The sequence below is a fragment of the Triturus cristatus genome, chromosome 4_1, assembly GCF_964204655.1.
Source record: "Triturus cristatus chromosome 4_1, aTriCri1.1, whole genome shotgun sequence".
Taxonomy (NCBI): domain Eukaryota; kingdom Metazoa; phylum Chordata; class Amphibia; order Caudata; family Salamandridae; genus Triturus; species Triturus cristatus.
The window spans coordinates 252,369,063-252,391,301 of record NC_140585.1 but is presented as its reverse complement, the minus strand read 5'-3'; the positions used below and the strand labels follow the sequence as shown (position 1 = coordinate 252,391,301).

At 45.3% G+C, this 22,239-nt stretch overlaps 1 protein-coding gene across 1 annotated transcript in view; it reads left to right on the top strand.

Moving 5' to 3' along the window:
- SLC13A4 (solute carrier family 13 member 4) overlaps positions 1–22,239 on the top strand; it is a 233,885-nt gene that overhangs the window by 115,952 nt on the left and 95,694 nt on the right. The window contains exons 5-8 of the mRNA XM_085650527.1: positions 5,650–5,704; positions 8,574–8,613; positions 13,497–13,571; positions 14,349–14,530. Of these exons, the coding sequence (XP_085506653.1) occupies positions 5,650–5,704; positions 8,574–8,613; positions 13,497–13,571; positions 14,349–14,530 (352 nt within the window). The remainder of the gene's footprint in view (positions 1–5,649; positions 5,705–8,573; positions 8,614–13,496; positions 13,572–14,348; positions 14,531–22,239) is intronic.

The following is a 22,239-nucleotide window of genomic DNA, read 5'->3' as shown; positions in this document are numbered from 1 at the left end:
ATCAATTTAGTGCTCCGTTGTGGGTCACAATAAGCCAAATACTTTGGAGAGGATACTTCTTTCATTCTGTTAAAAGCTTCTTTGCATTCTTCAGTCTAATTGAAAACATGGCCTTTTCTTGTTAACTCTCTCAGGAGTTCACTTGAAACTGTGGTATGTACCTGGCACAGTAACTTGCCATACTTAAAAAGGAGCATATTTTAGTAACTTCCCTTGGTTTTTAGATTATTCTAACTGTGGGGATCCAGTCTCTTTCCATATTTTGGAAATGCATGTCCTAAAAATATCCTAGCACAGTCTTCATCAAGAGCTGTGAGCTTCTTGAGTATTTTTAAACACACGACTATCATCCCTGTAGTTTAAATGGGCCTTATAATCTTCCTAATTGTCTCTTGGAAAGTTTTGACAGCAGGTGGTATTCCAAAAATATAGGTCTCATTTATGAGTTTTTGCCTTAGGGAAGCGCTGCCGTCCTTCCTGCAGCGCTACCCTATGGCAAAAGTAAAGGGCAGCAATGCGATGTTTCTATAAAATACAACGCATTTCTGTCCTTTTGCCCAGTGCTGGCGCACAATGGGCTGCCGTGCGCCAACACAGGCACCTTTGCACCATGGTGCAATGGTGCCGGCATTGCGGGAATGATTGGTTTTCTTTTACAGGAAGGTATACCTTCCTGCACAAAAACAACCACAAGAGGCTTTTTCTTTTTTCTATGTGTGCTTCTGCAGCACACAGAAAAAAGAAAAACGAGGAGAAATACAAATATTTTTTGTCCTTGTGCCTCGTCTTTGGCGCTGCCTCAGAGTTACGATTTCTCGTAAACCTGGGGCAGTGTCAAAAAACCATGGTTGTTGCTGGGAACGCCCCCAGCAACACCAAATGCACACCCCTGTAATGCAGAAAACTGTGTTAAAGGGAACTTTAAAGAAAGTGGTTAGTGCTGCCTGGTAAATATGGAGCAGGCTCCTGCGCCTCTGGAGTGTCACAAAAAGTAACGCACCGGCGACGCAACGGGCTTATAAATAAGCCCCTAATTTTTGTACTGAAACAAGCCTAGATGTGTTGAGAAAACTGTTACATGCCTTGATTGGGCATCCATCTCAGGCTGATCATAACCATTGCACAGGCCTAATTCTGATAAAAACGTGGGCTCCATTTAGGTAGCTTATCATATTTCCCAGCGGCGGTTCTGGTTGTCTCTCCCGTTCTATGGTTTCTATTCAGCACCTGCATGTCTACACAGATGCATATTTTGTAGGCTCCTTTTTGTAGTGGACGCGTTTCATTATGGGCTTCAAGCCCATAAAATCTGGTAACTACAACTGTGCAGGTTGGAGGTTTCAGTTTCATGCTCCAGTGATGCTTGTAGCGGGAAGAAGCTGTGTGGCTGACCCGATGGTAAATGAAGCCGCAGGAGCCCAAACAGGACCTGCTCATGCAGCAAGGTAAGAAAACAACATGCTTTTTAATGGTGTGTGTGTGGGTGGTGAGAGGTTGGGTCTGTGAGAGAAAGCACGTGTATGAGTAAGTGAGGAAGAAAGGGATGGAATGAGTCAGTGAGTGAGAGTGAGTGAGTGAGTGAGTGGTTAAAAGGTTAATTGTAAGTGAGAATAAATGAGTGAGAGAGTAAAAGTGAGAAAGTGAGAATGAGTAAGAATGAGTGCAAGTGACTAAGAATGAGAACAAATGAGAATGAGTAAGGGTGAGTGCAAATCAGTGCAAATCAGAATGCATGAGAATGAGTGAAAAATTAAGAGTGAGTGCAATGAGAGTGAATGAGTGATTGACAGAGTGAGTAGGAGTAATCACAAGTGGGTAAGAGAGCGAGTGAGCAAAAATTAGTGCGAGGGATACTAAGTGAAAATTAATGTGAGTGACAGTGAATGGCAGTGAGTGCAATTGTAAGTGAGAATCAGTGAGACATTGTGAGTGAGAATACCTGAGAGTGAATGAGAGTTAGCGAGAGCAGGTGAGACTGAGTCATAATGAGTGAATGAAAATGAGTTCAAGTGAATATGCATATTAGTAAAAGTGAATGCAAGTGGGAATGACACTAATTGAAGGTGAATGAATGAGGCTAAATGACAATGAGTAAGAGTGATAACAAGTGAGTGTGAATATGAATGAGAGTAAGTGAGTGTAAGTGAATGTGAATGAGTAAGAGAAAAGTAAGAGTGAGAGAGAGAGATTAGTTTTCCTAGACCTTTGACCAGTGAGGGGAATAGTTGTTTTATCTAATGCTCTTCTGTTATCTGAAAGTACCATAGTGACCAGGCCCATGGTTTGTAGGTAACACTGCTCAATAGATAAGTGCAAGTATTGTTTCGTGAGGTTCTCATGTGGTAATACTGCTGAATCGATGAGTACATGTATTTTTTGGGAGATGGTATATATATTTTTTTATGGAATTTTTCCAATGTTTTAACTGAATAATTCGCCCCCCATTGGAAAACATTTATGCTGGATTGCTGTAATAGTTTTATTGGTCATCCTTTCATATTCTGTTACGCACATATTTTTACAAGTTGCCCTCTTGTCCAACAAAAAATTCCTTGGATGTTATCCTACTTGTATTTTTACTGAAGCCGTTTTTTAATTTTATTTCTATCAATGTAATCTTTTTCTTCCATCATGTAGAGACGTTCCATGTTGTTACTATCTGGCAAGGTATTTTCTGTTTCTTCAGGGTCTAAACTTTATATTTGTCTGATTTACTGTGTATTTCATTTCATGTATTGTTTATATTTTGCATACCCTTGTACTTTTCATGTAGATCTCTAGTCCCACACACATATGCAAGATGATGTGGTTTTCCACACTTACAGAGCTTGGCAGGTTCCTGAATATCGAAACAACAAACAACATTTGTAACAGTCTTCGTGCTTTGATGTATCTACATTGTTTTCTTTTGTCTTTATTTTTTGTACTCTACCATTTTGCTCAGCAGCGGCTCCTCTGTTACGGCTTAAGAGCATCGCCCCCATGCCAGCAGAAGCAAAACTTGAAAAATAAAATGATAATAGACAAGTTTATTATCATTTTATTTGTCATCTAAGTGATATATAAATGCAATTTAAACTCAGGACTGAGTCTTTGGGGCAGGGCCATGTGATGACAGATATAGAGAATGAGTGGTGGGCATAGCTGTGAGTGAGCATGTGGCTTTGGCTGGCTGTCTTAGGAAGGCCAAACCAAAATGCTCACAAAGATGTCTTCAACCCGAACTGCATTGCTGGGTTGGAGACAGCAGGCACAGGCCCCCACTCCCCACGAGAACGCAAATCCAGCCCGCTCAGGCCAATCTCAGCGCTTCTCTCATGCTGCCAGCAGCATGAGAGCAGCATCTGGATTGGCCGTAGGGGAGTCCGGGAACCTGTGCTGCAGTGGAGTGAGAGAGCTAAAGAGTTGGGATGCGGTGGGGGGCAGGTAAGTTCTTCGGGTTTTTTTGTGTGTTATTGTTGTCATCCCAACCCCCCCGCGCTGCCTCACCACTTTTCCCTGACACTAGCCGCTCCTGATTTAGTTTTTGCCAAGTTCCGTACATCTGGCATGCATTTCAGCTTCTATTTATGTTCTTGCTAACTGCAGATTTCTTTAAATTCTAGTGGTTCCTTCATTAACTTTACTCTGAATGTAGTAAATTGACATTCTTGAATTATGTGTAGCCCGATTGTTTCCTCATTGTCGAGCTTGGGAAAGTCCCAAAGTGTTGCCAATTTTCTTAATCGTATCACAAAATCATCCATTGTTTCATTTTCTTCATGATATACTGTATTGAAAACATACCTCTCTTAATCTACGTTTCTTTGACGGTCAGTCAGTCAAATATTTAATTATTCCTTCATGCATCTGTGTTTGTTGTGTTGAGAACTTAACTAAAAGTTTCTCCACATCAGCACCTACTAGATTTATCAACAGATCCCTTGCTTGTTTATCATTACATCTTTTGAATGTTGCTTGGAAATAATACTGAAATCTGTGCCTCCGTTTTTCCCATCATTGACCTAGTTTTTGAGTGTCAGACTTATCAAAAGAAGATGGTCTTCAGATTAAATTCCTTGATATGCTTTCTTCTTCATTTTGTCTTACATTCAAAGGTTGTGGTGTCAAGTTTCTAAAGAGGCTGTTACTGAATTGTCATTTGGAGGTTCTGTTTGATGAATCTTCACACTACTTTAAAAAACAAAAATTCATCTCCCTCAGCTCCTTCCTTGAACCTTGCGGGTTGATCCGTTAAGTGGAGTTCCGAAATGCAATTCCTGCATGCAAGTTCAAAAGGGATTTTTGAACAGTGCTATAACCCAAATGGCTAAATGAAATGACACCAAATTTGGCAGAAAGCTAGACCTTTACACAGAAAGTGTGCTTTTTCTAATTTTGTGGAAATCCTCTCAGTAGTTCTGGAGAAATTAATGTGAAACATTTATGTAAATATGGACCGTTGGGTTTGCAGGACACTCATGGGAGTCCCATGGCCACACAACTTTAAATAATAGAGCAATCTGATTGGCTGGGAGGTCCTCTTTTCCTGTGGCCTGTCTCGCTCCTCCAGGAATGAGAAGCTTCCGCTAGCCCAGTGGGAGATTGCGCTCTGATTGGCTTGCCATACATCAGAAGAAATGTTGCAGCTACCATTACATGACACAGGGACTCAGTCCCTGCATCATCAAAAGTTTTTTAAAGTAGGGTATAAGGGGTAGGGATACCCTGATTCCCTGAACCTTGTAGGGGGGATCCCAGATGGACCATACAGTGGGAAAAATAATTTTAAAAAAATGGTGTTGCTGCTTTTCTGCTGGACTTTCGTGGAAGCCAGTGGGACTCCCCTACTTCCTGGAGAGTCCCAAGGAAGTGCATGAGCAGCGCTGGCTCCCACGAGAATCCTGCGGGGTTGGTAAACCATTTTTAAAATCAATAGGGTGTGATTTTGGTGGGTTTGCCTCATCTAGACGGTTGACCCTGTGTCTAACCCATTCAACGCATAGCCAAAGGCCATGCACGACAGGGTGGGACAAAGGCCGTGTATGTAAATATCCTCTACTTTCTCCTCCATCTGCTTTGTTGATCTCCAAAATTTGCAGCCTCCTTACGACTGCATGTAGGGCAGCCATTGTGAAAACCAGAAATGCATTTTGGGTCTTTATAGTTTGCACCTCGTGACCACCTGTTTCCAATTTGTTGTAAACTACATGTACAAAAAGGCCATTCAGAGTCGATTCTGTATTTATGAATCTTTGATACATTGAAATAGTGCTTTATTATTTCAAATTCAGAAATAAGAAATCACTATTTAGAGATGTTACAACACTCCGAATGGGCTTTAGTACATGATAAAAGCTCTTTTTACCATTTGTTAACCAATTTGTCGTTGGATAAAAAATGGGTAATCTTTAGTACTTATGTCCCTTTGTTCCTTAATATACTCCCCCTTGGAGTGTATATCCCATGTTTTCACCTTCTAAGCCCCCACTGCATGAATAATGCTTTTTTGAGTGTTTTTACACTGGTTGCCACTTTTTAAAATTATTATCACCTTGAGCCTTGATTATTTTAGCCCTAAATTCTTGATTCTCCCATTCCATGGCTAGCAAACCCCTTTGTGTCCAGCTTCCCTGTATCATTAACATTTTGCCTATGTTTTCTCCACAGGTCTGCATGAGAAGACTGGGCAAGCCAGCATCGAGTTCATCTTTATCAATGAAGAGTAAAAATGTTTTTATATTTTATTTTGGGTATTTATAGGTTGCAAACATAACTTTGGGAGGGAGGAGTGCATTGTACATACCAAGAGATATAGTAGACTTCTTGATTGTTAACGATGTGTAGATCACAGAGACGGGTTTCAAATATCCAGTCATACAGATGAAGCCAATGGAACTTGATTACAGCTAGGGCAAAGTGAATGAATGTGTGTTGACCTGCGATTAGACAATCTACAGCATGTATAGACACTTTTGAGCAAATAAAAGGACTCAGGAAGTCCTGTCAAGAGTGATTTTCACCTTCAGGGTCAGATGGCCTGAAAGTAGTGTTGGAGAAAGTAGGGGCTTTCATTTCTGGAGTAAAGAGAGTTGATACCAAAAGATTTTGGGGGCATATTATCAAGAAACGGTGTAAACATTATCGCTTCTTTAGCGGCAGAAAACTGCCGCTAAAGCGGCGATAATGGGCTTGATAATATGCCGCAGAGAATTCCAATAGAATCCCATGTTCTGATGTCAACATGGGCTTCTATTGCAATTCTCACAAGCATATTATCAAGCCCATTATCGCCGCTTTAGTGGCAGTTTTCTGTCGCTATAGCGGAGATAATTTTAACGCCGTGCTTGATAATATGCCCCTTAATTCTTTGCAAGGTGGGTCTTAAAGGAAAGATAAGTGTGAATGTGGAATCCAAGGGAGTGACTGAAGGAATATTTAAAGGGGCACAAAGGCATATTTATATATGTTTGCTGTGCTTGGCCTGCGAGAGGCACCCATTGAGTTTTGAGAGGGTTAAACTTCAGACAGACCGTCGACATCCATATTGGATGAGGAAAGCCTGGGCCTTAGTTTTTGAATGTAACTAGCTAATGATCCTTTTTGATAAATTGGCTACTCATCATAAAATTGAGGTCTGTAATTACCCAGGTGGTTTAATGGGCCCATGGGCATTCCATGCAGAGATCATTGAAAATTATGGATATTTGGTTGGAACATCAATTGACTAAGTCAAGTGATCAAGTGACAGCAAGGCAGGGATAGGATTATCTGGGAATGCTGGCGACTGACAGTTCTCCAGAAAGGAAAAGAATCAGTACAGGAGTTGGTCCTTGATGCTGAAGAGCAGGGAGGGACTGGAGAAGACATCCAATGATCGGCTGTGTTTAAGGCCACCAAAAGGTCTAGTGGAATGAGGAGGTATGGCTCATTGTTGTCCAAGAGTCAATGGGCATTGGTGTTCAATTTGTCTGCAATTAAATCAAATGGGCTACAGCCAAGTGTGGGGATCTAGTCAAGATGGAGGCACCTTTGTCAAGTATTTACCGAGATCGAGGCAAAAGTTATAGCGATGGATGTTTATTTTTTTAGAAGAGGAAGATCTCCTTGTAGAGTGGGTCACTCATGTTGTTTAAAATGAGAGCCATTTTGTTTCTGGGAACAATTTCAAGATATACAAATGGATGATGTCATCCACAAAGGCAGTGGCTGTGAACACTGCCAGTATGTTAGGGAAAACTGTGAGGGCTGGGCTGTACAAAGAGAAATGAGGCCATACAGAAATGAAGCAGAATAGAATGTGAATGAAATGCCTTCGAAGTCAGATTCCCTTGAAAAACAAATGTTCACAGTATAAATAGGGTCTCAGTTTGAAGAAGCACAAAAGAGGTTGGAGTTCAGAAGCTGGTATTCAGTGACAACACTGAGGACCTTACTGTACAAGCTGATAGACTAAGAGTAAACCACTAGGAAATGGAACTCTAGTCTCTTATGAACACAATCATATGTATAGCAAACTATAGTGTCGCTTGGTAATTAATAGCAATGGAAGATGGTTCAAACCAAAGGTGCAGAGTTCAGAGTGGTAGTGAGTAGAGGAGTGCTTTCCGCGAGTGAAGAAGTGCTTTCCTCCTTATATTCTTCGGGTTGTAAAGGAATATAGGTAGGGAAGTAATATGACAAAGACACAATGTTGCAGTCAATGCAAGCCCTTTGGTACCAGAATCCGGCAGGATTCTAATAAATAACAAGCATTGTCAATTAGTCTGTCCTTGACAAGCGTGCAATGTTTAGATTTATTTATTTATTTTGCTTTCACGTGCAACAGAGGTTTAAGGTTTAAAATTTGAAGAAAAAGTAAAAATTCTGCCTTTTAAATGTGGCGTTCAAGTGTTTGCAGAGAACCATAAGTAAAAAATGAACCATTGCAGCGGGCAGTCATTTTGGAATGGTATTGTGCATGCATTGCATTGTTTTACAATTCCAATATGGCCACTGCATTTAGAAGGAACACAGAGGCCATCTGATGGTAACAAATGATAAAGTATGTAGAATGCCATTTAAGAATTGTTGACTGCTTGTCAGGCTAGGGCTGCACATGATGCAGCTCTTTGCACGGAGCACTGTGGGAAGAGAGCAGACCTGTATTATAGTTTGGGGAGGTGTTAGGCACTAAGAAATTGTCAAATCCATAAAAAAGTAACAAATATTTTAAACATAATATGAACAAAAAGGACTGACACACTGCAAGTCACACCAGCCCTGTCTGTTGTTGCCACTTGGCCGTTTCTTAATCAGCCTGGTCTGGACTTTTAAGTGTAGGACGATAAGAAAGGCGGCAATCTAGCTGTGGCGCTGAAGTGCACTCCTTTTCAGGTGTATGTGCACATATGATTTGGTTACAATGCTGTCACTTACAGAATTGTAAGGAGAAAAATAAAAAGTAGAATGGTTGAAAGCAGAGGAAACAAACCAGGAACCAAAGAGGAGAAGAGAGATAAGTAGGTAGAAAAGAAATCTAGCAAGTTTGGGTGTGTCACGATATGAAGGAATAATAATATTAAATAATACAAATATGCTTTAATGTTTTTTAGAGCTACTGCCAAGGACTTGAGCACGTTAATGCAAGCCAAGGTAGGTTGGCCAGCAGTCCCATTCTTTTCATAGTATCTATGAGGAAGGAGAGTTGTATGCGCTTTCACAGGGGTAGGACAGGCATATCGACTAGCCAAGAGGTATGGTGCAAACATACTACCCTACTTACATAATCTACTTCTATGATGCAAGATGGTGACATGGTGCTCTTGTCTGTGTGCTCGTTCTGTTGGGCCTCCCAGCAGCCTTTGACTCCTCAGCTATGGCTTTTTGATTGCTAGGTTAGAAAAGATGGTGGTCTTTCCTGCAGGACACCATAAGTAACAAAAATGGGCTCTTTCCTCTCAAACCCTTGAAAAATCACTTTTGACTTATCTCAGAGATCTGCTCTTGCTGCTACTTTTTAATGGTTGTACGGCGGTACAACGCAGGTAAAGACATCGAATGCCTTTACCACGCATGTTTTTACCACGCATGTTTTTACCATGAACATGCTTTTACAACGCACGCCATTACCACACATTGGAGTTAACTTCGATTTATCTCCACCTTAACGCAGCAAAAGTGGAGATAGATTTAACTCCCCATTCACAAGCTGGTTCAAACTGCAGACAACACCAGTATTCCCGTGATAGCTGCCCCAAAATGTATCTCCACAGTGGACACCACCAACTAACACTAAAGAGATGCAGAGTAGGCGTTCCCGTGCAAAAACACATGAGAAAACCACAACACCACATTCACAACGAACTGCCAGATCTGCGAAGCGAAGCAAAAACAGAGGATAACCCACGGTAGCACCAGGGATTCTACACCTGTCTTTTGCTGGTGCTAAGCAGGACGACTATCCACAGCATGAAAGGGAGCCCAGCCAAGAGCCACACCTGAAGACCCACAGATGCCACGGAGGCACTGATCATGCAGCTCCGATACCCATGAGGGTCACAACACCCACCGTCACCACCCCCAGCACCCCGCCATATTTTTTAATAACCTGCCAACCCCTCAGCATTCACCCGTGAATGCATTGCCATCTTTCACTTGCAGGTGCTGGCTGGCAGGGTCTTTCAATAGAGCAGGGGTACATAGGTCGGGGAAAGGGCCTCTGTTGACACAGCAGTCTTTCAGGCTGCCTGCCAAATGTTAAATGAACCAGACATGTCTCCTGCATTTTTTGTATCACTTGACATCCTAACCCTCACATCGTAATATTTGTAGGGGCATGTTCGCAATGCGATATCGCCTGGGTTGAGAAAGGTGAGTTTTCTGGCACTGAAGTGCCTTTCCACAGCTATCGCCTGCTAACGCAGCAATAACTATCGCCATTGCGATGTTGTTGTCGCCTGTTTTCTCCGCCGTTCATTGTTATTATCGCCATGTAGCGCAGGCTTGTGAATACCCCGCTATCACGGCGATAATAATCGGGGTTAGGCAGTGCTAACTTTTCTACCGATAAATTACTTTGGCAATAGTTATCGCACGTTCTTTTGAATATGCCCCATTATTTTATAGATAAAAACAATGTATTTGTGGGAGTAGACCCCCCAAGTCCCCCAGCTTACCTTAAATGCATGGTAAAGGCATGCGTTGTAAAGGCATGCACGTGGTAAAAATATGCGTGCTAAAAAATAAGTTGTAAAGGCACAACGAGGTAAAAACCTTGTTGTAAAGGCTGTTTCCCCTTTTTAATTGTTACATGTCCCGACTTCGAAACGTCTTTAAAACTCAGAACATGAATATTCAAATAAATGCAGTCGACACAAGACCTATCTGACCCTAAATAGTGACACACGACTAGAACTCAAGATGTCGTCTTCAGATATCAGACACAGAGTTGAAGGCATCAGAAGGTTAGCTGACTCAATGCTATTAAAACTGAAATACCACTCCTGGGCCCACTCAAACCTACACCTCTCCCTGTCATCAAGGCAGGAATGCTGCGACCCACATCAGTGTCCACACAGAAGATAGACAACTTGTGTGTTCTGTTACCTTTCAAGTGAACAAAATCACCATAACATTGTTCTATCATCCATGTTTGTTACACATCACACTCTCTTTATGGTAATAGGGTTCTGCTTGGGCTAGTGCAATCCAATCTATATGGGATTATCACTGAAGACATGTTCAGGGCACCAGAGAGCACAACACCTTGTTTGTTGGTTCATTTTAGGCCTACAAACAATTTGATCACATTACACCTGCTTGAAAGGTCTCCGGTTGTCAGAGCTGTAGACACTGGCTTCAGTAAATATATTTTTTGATCATTTGAACAAATTAGTGTAGCACACTGGATAACAATGATTTGTAAATGGAAAGTCAAGGACTAGAAAAATGGAGTCTACCGAAATGGAGAGAGAGGTGGAAACCATGCCACTATGTGGAAAAGAATCTGAAGTAGGATCCTGGATTGCCTTTTGAATACAAGAAAATAATGCAAACATTATGAGAACCAAAGAAACTGTGTTTAAAGAAATTGTGAAAAGAGAGGAAAATTCCATGGTAGAATACTCTCTTAGTTGTTGCAGAGGTAACAATGGCATCCTAGTTAGTCCAGGAGGGTTCCTGGGTAACTTGTATGATAAGGTAAAACAAACTACCAACAAATCAATGATATCAATAAATTATTCTAAATTCAGTATGGGCATAATGTTATCAGAAAGTGAGAGACAGAAACAGTCCAGCGCAATAATTTTAGCCACAGAAAACTTCACTGCAGACCAATAAGTAGTGGTGAAAACGTTTTCGGTGCTCGGAAAGTGATCCACACAGTCTTTAAGAAACGTTATACAATGTGAATTTAAAACACGAGGCCAGTTGTTTATCTTGAATGTTTCGACTAAATCAGAGGGTCATCATCAGGACTGGCCTTTCCATGCACCTCAGGACCACCCCCATCGCTCCACCAATTCAGCTAAGGATTCAAGATCTGAACAAACAGATCACCACGAAGTAGGTAGCAACTCCAGCGCCTTGACACCCTCATGGGTGATTTGCTGTGCTTTACAAATCCGTTATTGATTGATTAAGGGCAACATTCATCTGAAAAGGTAGAGGCTGTGAGGTTCCATGCCAGAATTGAGAGATGCTAGGTGACGACAAAATGAATTATTTGTGGAGAATTAAATAGCTTATATGTAGAGCACTACACAGAAAAGATCTGGGTATACAGGACCCAAAAGCATTAATTGGGAGTTGAATAAGGAATGAGTTGGCTCCTGAAGCAACCTTGAGACAGGCCTGGAAAGCAGAAGGGTAGTTCTTAATATTGATGTGTTGCAACCGTTAAAAGGTAAGAGGCAAACTATCGCCCTCAATGCCCATGTATTCTTGGAGAATCCTTATCAGCGTAGAGTGGTTCACTGGATTAAAAGTGGCAGATAAATCAAAAAGGTCAAGAAGACATGATTGCCTGAAGTCAAGGATGTGAACTGCGTCATCAACTACTTGTAGCAACACAGTTTCGGTTATGCAACACTGTGTGAAAACCAACTGAAACACATCAAAATATCATTATCAGAGATGTGTTGTGTGAGTTGCACTGCAGCACATTGTTCTATACCTTTGACCAGGAAGACCAGATCTGAAAGAGGATGAAAGTTGTTAAGATACCCTCCTTCAGCTGATGGTTTCAGTCACTCCATGTGCAAGAGAAAGGTTGACTAGTATTTGTTAGATAGAGGCACTAGCCTGAGAACACTTCAAGTGCGAGTGTTCCAGTGACTATATAGGCTCCATTCACTAGATGGCACTTCACTATGATGTTGACATTCCTGCAGCCATAGGCGTTAGAAGAGGGGTTGCGGGGGTGCTGCAGCTAACATAGCAGTAAAGATACAAAAACCTTGGGTACAGGATGAGCCCAGTGCTCGATTCCCAGAGAAACCGGTCACCCAAACAGTTAGTTATCCAAATGGGAAAATATACTTGTTTGTCTGGGATATAAATCAATGTCCAACACCATCAGTTCATTGGTCATCTAATTGGGCAGTTATTCCAATATCAGTAAAGCTACAGTGGTTCTGTCGGGGAAGGAACAATTACTTTGTACATGACCTTGAATCTTGTAACCAACAGTTTATAAATAGTGTCTTGTTACTCTATGCTTAACCAATTAGTTGGAGAGTGTAAATGGGTTAAATCGCAGCGTGCAACCAAACAAATGACGGAACACAACAGTACAACAAGAAAATTCAAATAGTTTTCACAAGTTATTATAATTCGTTATTTTCCAGTTTTTTCAAAGCATTTTGAAAATACATTTTTCAGGGGCTGTCAAAGTGAGGCATAAAAATAAAGTGACAAATATTGCAAAGTGACAGTGGGTGTCCAGTGCTAGTGGTGCAGTGCATATATACAAGAGTGAAGCTATTTACAAATATGTACAAGTTGTAGAATGGTCAGAACAACAACGGATCCAATATCTCTGGTTATGGCAGGGCCGCTCATTAGTGTACACCCAGAGATTTGCTAAGACTGAGCCATGTGTTATCGTCGACGTTTCGACCCTGGTAATGCATTAGTCTGGTGTCAAAGCGGGTCTTCTTCAGAACAAAAGACAGCCCAACAGGTGAGACGTATCCCTAGGCGTCCCTCGTGAAGCCCAGGCTGCCACAAGGATCTGCACTTGTCTGGAAGGCTCAGGTAGGTAAATTCTCTGAGAAGAGGTAAGGTGAGTAATTCGCCTTGGAAGACAGCGGGGTGGTGCCCTATGTCTGGTGGGAGTGTGATCAGCAAATTGAAAGACAATTCAAGGTAAATTCAGGCAAAAGTCCTTGGAAGTCAGAGCCTTTCTTTCAGCTGTCCTGGTGAATTTACCTACCTGAGCCTTAAATGTTTTATAAACCTGAATCACCAGATCATTTGTGAGATGATCCTAGCACAGTGGGGAAAAGTTCATAAGACATTTATTCTTATTACAGAATCTGAATGGATTGCACATGATGAATCCAGTGGGAGCTAGGCCACCCCTTGCCAGTGGTCAGCCACAGACTCAGGTGAGAAGGTTACTTGACAGAGATGGGGATACTATTAGTCCTATTAGTCAGCAGGTGCTATGACTGTGACTGGTTAACAATGTGTTCTCATTCTATAAATAACTGAGCATGACTGGGGTATCCATTTAATAGATTAGCATCTGTAAAGATGGGTATATCATTCTGACTGTGGGCAGTTGTTTAGCAATTTGGCTGCCTGTGTACAAAGGATCTGTCATGCTCTGTATTTGATTTAGTATGTGCCTATCTTTGTGTAGAAGATGGTTGAAACCATTCTCGCCAACTGCTCTGTGACTGCCTGTGTAAGTGTCACTTCTGTAATATTCTTAACGGATTTTGTCATCTCTTCTTAGACAGCCTATCACACTGCGTATCTCCAGCTGCCTCTATCACACTGCGTCTCTCCAGCTGCCTCTATCACACTGCGTCTCTCCAGCTGCCTCTATCACACTGCGTCTCTCCAGCTGCCTCTATCACACTGCGTCTCTCCAGCTGCCTCCATCACACTGCGTCTCTCCAGCTGCCTCTATCACACTGCGTCTCTCCAGCTGCCTCCATCACACTGCGTCTCTCCAGCTGCCTCCATCACACTGCGTCTCTCCAGCTGCCTCTATCACACTGCGTCTCTCCAGCTGCCTCCATCACACTGCGTCTCTCCAGCTGCCTCTATGGAATTGCTTCCTTGACATGTTACCAAAATACAGATGCTCTGAGCCTTAACAACATGTACGAATAGGACAAGGTTACCACAGAAATCATCTTTCTCCTTTTTTTCAGATCCTGGTCTTACCTCCTCCGGCCACCTGTAACTTGGATCAGCAGCAAAAGTATAAATCCCAACATGATCACATGGTCTGCAAGTGCCTGTCGCTCAGTGTCTCATACGCTGCCACTATTGGGGGGCTGAGCACAATTATTGGGACCTCAACCAGTCTCATCTTCCTGGAGCACTTCAACACGTAAGAGATAACAGAATGCATCATGACAGGTGACTTTTCAGATTATCATAGCTAGCTGCTGAAACTTCAGGGGAGTCCGTTCTACTATGTGTGCTGCTACCTAGAATATCACAGAAGGCAGAGCGATCTGGATTTCCTTCGTGCGATTTCCACCATCTGCTTTATCTGGGGTTTTAATGGAATCCACCCAGGAAAACCTACACGACCCTAGAATTGTTGAAGCAGAGATCTCAAGCCGTCTACTCTACATAATAATTCTTAGTAACAATAGAAAATTAGTTGGTAAGGATTGAACTGCTCTATCAAGGAAAACCACCATACTGAGGGCTTCATTAAGAGGTGGACAATAACAGGATATTGGCCGATTTGTGACCTCTCACTGCTTGCATGAGCATCAGAGACACTGATTTTTTAATTTTCCAAAGATAGGCTCCCTTTTTGGAAGCCTGTCTTGGGAGAGAACAAAATATATCGACCTATATGACATTCCGCCATGGCGTGGCTGACCAGCATCACTCTTCAGCAAAAAAAAGCCAACCCAGCAGAAAACTCTATAAGGGCCTGATTTAGATCTTGACAGGAGCGCAACGGAGTGGCCTTTTATGGCAGTCTTCCCGCCCAATTCCCTGGAAGTCCGGCCGTCCAATTTAGATGCTGGCAGGCAATGGGAGAGAAGACTGTCAGGACTTCGCTCCTCGACCCTATAGCAGGATGGCCTGCAGCAGGCAGCAGCTGGACTTCAATTTATACAACAGTAGGCAAAGTGTTAGACTCACGAGGGGTAAATTTACTATTCATACTCCACGCAGTGCAACAGCAGGGAAACTGTTGGATTGTACTATTCCCACTCCAGTCACTGCAACAGAAAGGAAAGAGTTGGATTGGAGAGGGGTACAATTTACTATTCCCACTCCAGTCAGTTCAGTGCAACAGTGCAAAATGTACTACTCCCACTGCACTCTCTGCAATCATTATTCACTTCAACAACATACAAAAAATGGAAAAACATACTAAATATCAAAACCTAAATTTAATTTAAAAAATACATATTTATTACACTGTTTAATACATGTAATACATTAATACAAATATTATTATAATTAAAATACCAAACTATATTCTCAGAATAATAATAACCAATAAATACAATCTTATGCTTTAAAAACCACAACACAAGAACACATACAATAATAAATAACATAATTTTTAAAAAATGAACTATTTTTAAATCTAATAGCTTTCTACCTTATACTTCTACAAACTACACAACACACATCCAAAGTTAATTCTTAAAAATAAATTATTTACACATTTTACATAATTAAATATTTATTAAAATATGAATTATAATTTACTATATGTAAAATAATTATATTAAATTACCTTCCCACCCTTTATCTATACAAAACCAACACCCTAACCTAATATAGAAATACTAAAAATATTAATTGCATAATTTACTTAATTAATTGTCAATTAAACAATTATTAATTGAATTTTATTACCTGTCCACTCTTACCAACCTACAAATACAACACACACCTAATATATAACATAAACAATGTCTTAATTACAAATTTTCCATAATGAATTATCAATTAAGCAATTGTTATAAATTAACATTATGTATTATTTATTATATTTAATTTCCTACACACTCTTTACCCATACAAAAAACACACACAAAAGCAATTCATGTATTACACAATTTCCATAATTAATTATCAATTAAAATATTAATTACACATTAATTATTAATTAATTATTATGAATTTACTTCCCATCCTATACCCCTACAAAACACACAACCTGCACCTGAAACTAAATTAAACACAATTATTATATAATTGACACAAATAATGATCAACTAAATAATTAATAACAATTAAAATGCGGGGGCGCTAGGTGGCGCTGAACCAAGATGGCCGCACTATAGTGAGGCTCCTGCCCGACCGGGCGCTTTCATCATCCTTCATGCTATCCTGACCATACCATTCTGGGAACAACCCTCATCGCTTTGTCCGGGAGAGTCTGCTGATTGCAGCGGTGTAAAATTCGGCGCGCTCATACACTGGTGAGCGGCGCTACCGGCTGCGGTTCTGCCTGGCGGAAGACGTTGCCTGTGCGGGACCCGATGCCTGTCGGCTGTGCATACTACTAGACTCCGCGGCTCTGGGGCCTGCTCTGGCCTGGGGATACGGCGGCCTGCTGGAGGCTCCGCGTCTCGGGGTGAGTGCTTCTGCCCTGCGGATCACCTGCGGACTACGGGGGAGGACGGAGCTGGGAATGAGCGTGCCCCGAGGACCACGGTCGACTGCTACCTGCTGCCCTGGGCTGGGGAGGCCCGATACTGCCGCCCCGGGCTGCGAGCGCTGTGCGGGTTGGAGAGCACCGTTGCCTACCTCGCTGGGACACTGACGGCTTTCGCGGCTCCTCTCTGCTTCGGGCTGCCCCTGGGCTCTGGGGGAGCTGGCTGCCTGCCTGTTGTGGCCTGATACCGGCTGTGGTGACCGGCGGTGCTGCGGGGTTCCGAGCTGGGAGGTGCCTGGGACCTGGGCCGGACGCCGCGCTGGAGCTGCCCTCTGGGGTCCCGTTGGAAGTTTGGAGTCCTCCGCCGCCCTCCGCGTTGGGGGGCGATAGGCGCCACCCTTGCGACCGGAGGACATTCTGTGGCCTTCACTGTGGCGAACTGCGTGTGCACCCGGGCCTGGTCTTGCTCCTGCGGTGGGGAGACTCCAGCGCCGAACCACTGCGGACCCCCCCTGACGCCTGAAGACTGGGCTGTCCCTCGCTGGGGCCCTTCTGCTGCCTGTGGATCTCGGCCCTCCTCCCCCGCCGCCCTTGCTGCCTGCACCGCTTGCGGCCTTGCTCTCGGCCCGCGGCCGGAGGTCGCTGAGGGGACCGCTGTGCGATTCTGGGCCGCGTGGCCGTGGCGCCGAGGGGCCGACTCCACCTTGCTCCTGCTGGCTGGCTGGTGGGTGCCCCGCTTGCCCCACATCCTCCCCGCGACCCCGCACTTCTCTACACCTTCCTAGTCGCTCTCACCTGCTGTGGTTACTACTGACCTGTGCTGGGCCCTACCTGGTCCTGTGGAATCCGTCCTTCCGCCGACCTCCTGTGGACTGAGGACCAGGACCCGACTCTAGTTGGGCTACGGCCGTGTGGTGTTCGGAGACGGAACCCCTTCACATCCCGACTGGTCTTCCTTTCTGGTTAGATTGCGGGCAGCGCGGTGAGCTCCCCCCTGGCCGCGCCATGGGCCGCAGCGACACCCGCCAATCCAGGCTGCCATTCGAGACCAAGAAACCCCCCCCCCGCCGACGCCCGGCACGAGTGGCGGGCCTCCTACCGCCGAGGCCCCTGATGAGGAATGGAAGTCCCTATTACTCGGCATGAAGCAAAGCCTCTCGACCATCGACTCCAAGATTGATACCATGAATGCCCGACTGGACGGGGTCGTAGCTAAACTGGATCAACATGACATCCGGATTCATGAGACTGAGGAGCGGATTTCTGCCCTGGAAGATGGCGCCACTTCCGCAGGCAAACAGATGACTCAAATGGACAGGCTCCTCAAAATAATTGCGGACAAGAATGAGGACCTAGAGGCCAGGTCCTGTCGCATTAACGTTCGCATTTTAGGCCTTGCGGAGTCCACCAATACCGGGAAAATGGAGGCCTTCATTGAGAACCTTGTAATTGAGTTATTTGGAAAAGACTCCTTCTCCCCACACCTAATCGTTGAAAGAGCGCACAGGTCCCTAGCTGCCCGCCCTCCTCCTGGGTCCCTTCCACGGCCCATCATTGCGCGATTCCTGAACTACAGGGATAGAGATGCTGTCCTGCGCCGTGCATGGGAGATAGGTACAGTGCGATACGGCAATGCGACGCTATCCTTCTTCCCTGACTTCACTGCATCTGTACAGGAGTCTCGATGCAAATTCGCTGTCGTCAAAAAGAAATTACAAGCCCGGGAGATTCCTTATGCCATGCTCTACCCTGCGAAATTGAAAATATCTCACCAAGGCAAACAACTCTTTTTTCAGCAGCCGCAGCAGGTTGAAGATTTCCTCAAGCAGCATAGGAAGGACGAGGCTCGAGAGAAAGAGGCGCCACATCGCTCTAGGTCGCCCTCGCCGATGGGACAGCAAGACTGACCGCACTTGCGGTGGTGACAGGGCCACGTGCACATGCCGCTGCAGAACTCCTCTGATCACGCTACTGCATTTTCCTGGAGAGGTAACCCTCTACTATTATAGATGTCTGAAATGGTAACTGTTTACTTCAGTGCTCGGTCACCCACCTCCGTCCCACACTAAGAAGCTGGACGTGGCGTCTGGGTTCTTGTGGGTGAAAGTAAGGAGTTGGGTGGCAGGTTGGGCGCCCCTAGACATTATCCCTCCGATGGGTGAGCCCCTCTGCACCCCCCCCCCAGTGGGGTAGGGGTTGATGTTCTACAGTTTTCATTTCCTGGGTTGGTATTTATGGGGATGGGGAGGGATGGGTGGGATCAATATTCCCGGCCAGTTGGGGTAGCCGGTGTGGGAGGGCATAAGTTCCGATGTTATTGTTCTCAAACCACTGAATCATGCGTAACGAATGAGCCGAAAGGGGAAAATGGGATAGCTCCTTGGGGGGTCCCTTTTGGTTGCTACGCTGACTGCATTGTGTTGTACCATGCTGTAACTACCTGTAGAGCATTACTGGGTCGGGATCAATGGGGGACGTAAGGGACACGGGACCTGTGCAACAGTTTCAGCTGGTCTCCTGGAATGTACGTGGGTTAAATGACCCGAGAAAGAGGCGACAGGTCTTGGGTTACCTAGATAGGCAGGGAGCTTCTATTGCCATGCTTCAGGAGACACACTTACGGCCCGGGGGGGACCCCTCATTCGCGTCACGCTGGGCTGCATGCAGGGTGTTCTCGTCCTACTCAACCTATGCTAGGGGTGTGACTATATTGGTGCGACGCGGGATGGGGTTCATACCTGCGGGAACTGAGGTGGGGCCCTGTGGCAGATATTGCATGATCTGGGGGAAGCTCCACTCTCACACAATACTGTTCGCTTGCTATTACGGCCCCAATATAGATGACCCGGTGACGCTTCTGAACATGTGGGGAAAGATACAGACACTAGGCATCTCTCATGTCATCCTGGGAGGCGATTTCAATACCGCGCTTCGGCCCGTGGCGGACCGTTCACACCCTCAGCCGTCTCATTACTCTCATACCCAACGCACCCTGGTTAACATAATGGACGAAAATCAGCTGATTGATGCCTGGCGACATCTCCACCCCTCGCTCAGGCAAGGCACACACCACTCCGCTGTACACTCCACTTGGGCCCGCATCGACTATATATTTCTGTCAGCTGGTCTTGCCCCATGGCTGGTCAAGGCGTGTCACCTGGCACGAACATTCTCAGATCACTCCCCTGTGTTATTATCGCTGCGCGTTCCCCTTGATGTGTCCCCATACCTGAACTGGCGCCTCAACCCTGCGCACCTCACAGACTCAGTATTTCTGGCAGAATTAGAGGACGACATAACAGACTTCTTTAACCGTAACACTAGCACAGTCTCCAAGTTCACTACCGTATGGGAAGCTTTCAAGGTTACTGTGAGGGGGTTGTGCATAGCGAAGGGCGGAGGGGTCCTCAAATGCCTGCGCGGAGACGTGCGCAGACGGGAGGCTGAACTGTTGCTACTAGAGCGCGAGCAGGCGCGGAACACACATGATCAGGGGATCGCTGCACGTCTTAGAGAGAAATTGAATGAATATACAGACGCGGCCGCTAAAGAGTGCAAGTTCCTGGGGAAGCCTTATGTTGCGCGGATATATGGCGAAGGTGACAGACCCGGTAGAGCATTGGCTTCGGCAGTACGGCCGTCTCGTTACCGAAATTACGTGTCCTCTCTGTTGGATGGACACGGGATCCCGCAGAGGGACACTGCGGCTCAGCTCCGAGTCCTCACTGATCATTACATCGATTTGTACACCTCCCGTAGGACGACTCCGATTGCATTGCATGAGTATCTTGATGACACCGCAATAGCCTGGTTGGGCCCATCCCAGCAGAAATTTCTGCATCACGAACTGGAACTTGATGAGATCAAAGACGCGATAATGTCCATGAAGTCAGGCAAGACACCGGGCTCGGACGGCTTACCGATAGATTTCTACAAAGCCTTTATCCATGTCCTTGCCCCTATACTGAAGCAATTGTATTATTCTGCCCTTGAGTAAGGTATCCTACCGGGGACGATGCGCGAGGCTCTCATCACATCTCTGTTGAAGCCGGGTAAACCCCCGGAGCACTGTGACTCGTACAGACCCCTCTCTTTGCTGAACACGAATAGTAAGATACTGGCGAAGGTACTAGCAACGCGCCTTAATCTACTGATGGAACGTCTCGTCCTTCCCGACCAGGCCGGGTTCGACCCGAACCGGGCGACTTCCCACAACCTGCGCACCCTGCAGGCAGTGATCCAGGACATCGATCCCCGATGCAAGGCCGCGGCGGTTTTCCTGGACGCCACTAAGGCGTTCGACTCACTTGAGCGGGATTACCTGCTGGCCCTGTTGGAGCGGATGGGACTACCCTTCAACTTCCTGGACTGGATCCGGTTGTTGTACCGCCGACCTCAGGCGGCGGTCCTGCTCAATGGGTCCCGCTCTGCCCCCTTCGTTATTCACAGAGGCACCCGTCAGGGATGTCCTCTCTCTCCAGTCCTATTCGCTCTCGCTATAGAACCGCTGGCGGCCAAACTTCGGCAACACCACAAGCACCGATCTCTTATTTATCCGGAACGCCAACTGCTCATTGCGTTATATGCGGACGACATGACGCTGTACGTCCACAAGCCGCAAGAGAACCTTAACCCCTTATTGCGGGAGGTGACTAAATTCGGCGCTATATCGGGCGTACAAATAAACTGGGCGAAGTCTGCTTTATTCCCCCTGACTGACAATACTGCGCAGTTCCCGTTAGATTACCCCTTGGTGTGGGAGGTGGACAAGATAACATACTTGGGGGTTAGGGTGACCAGGAACCGGGAAGCCCTTCTTAGAGTGAACTACGGGACTGTCATAGACAAGCTCTCCGATAAAATCACGCAATGGAACCATCTCCCGCTGTCTATGGCGGGACGCATCTCCCTGATTAAGATGGTAGTACTTCCCAAATTGTTGTACCTCTTTACCAATATACCATATAGCCCAGGGGCATACTTCTTCCGGACCCTCAATTCCCAGCTGTCCGACCTATTTGAGGCGGGAAGCAGGCCAGGATTGGACTGCGGACACTTATGTTGCCCTATCATCAGGGTGGGCTTGATGTTCCGAACTTTCGAAGGTACTATGATTGCGCCCAGGACCACTTTGCGGTGTACTGGTTCCACCCCCCCCCCCCCCCTTTATGGCTCACCTGGCAGTGGAAGATGGGTTTATGAGGCCCGAGAAACCCTCCGGGTATCTGTACACAGAGGCTCGATTGGGGACTTGTGACCCCACCACGGTTGATTGCACTGTTCAAGCCTGGAAACGCATGGCAGATTATATGGAGGTTACATTTCTGTACTCTCCCCGTATGACTCTGGCACATGACCCCAGACTAAGTGTTACCCGCGAGGAGCTTGGACGCAGGCTGCTCGCGCGGCTGGCGATCCACACATGGGGCGACCTATATCACCAGGGGAGCTTTTGCGCT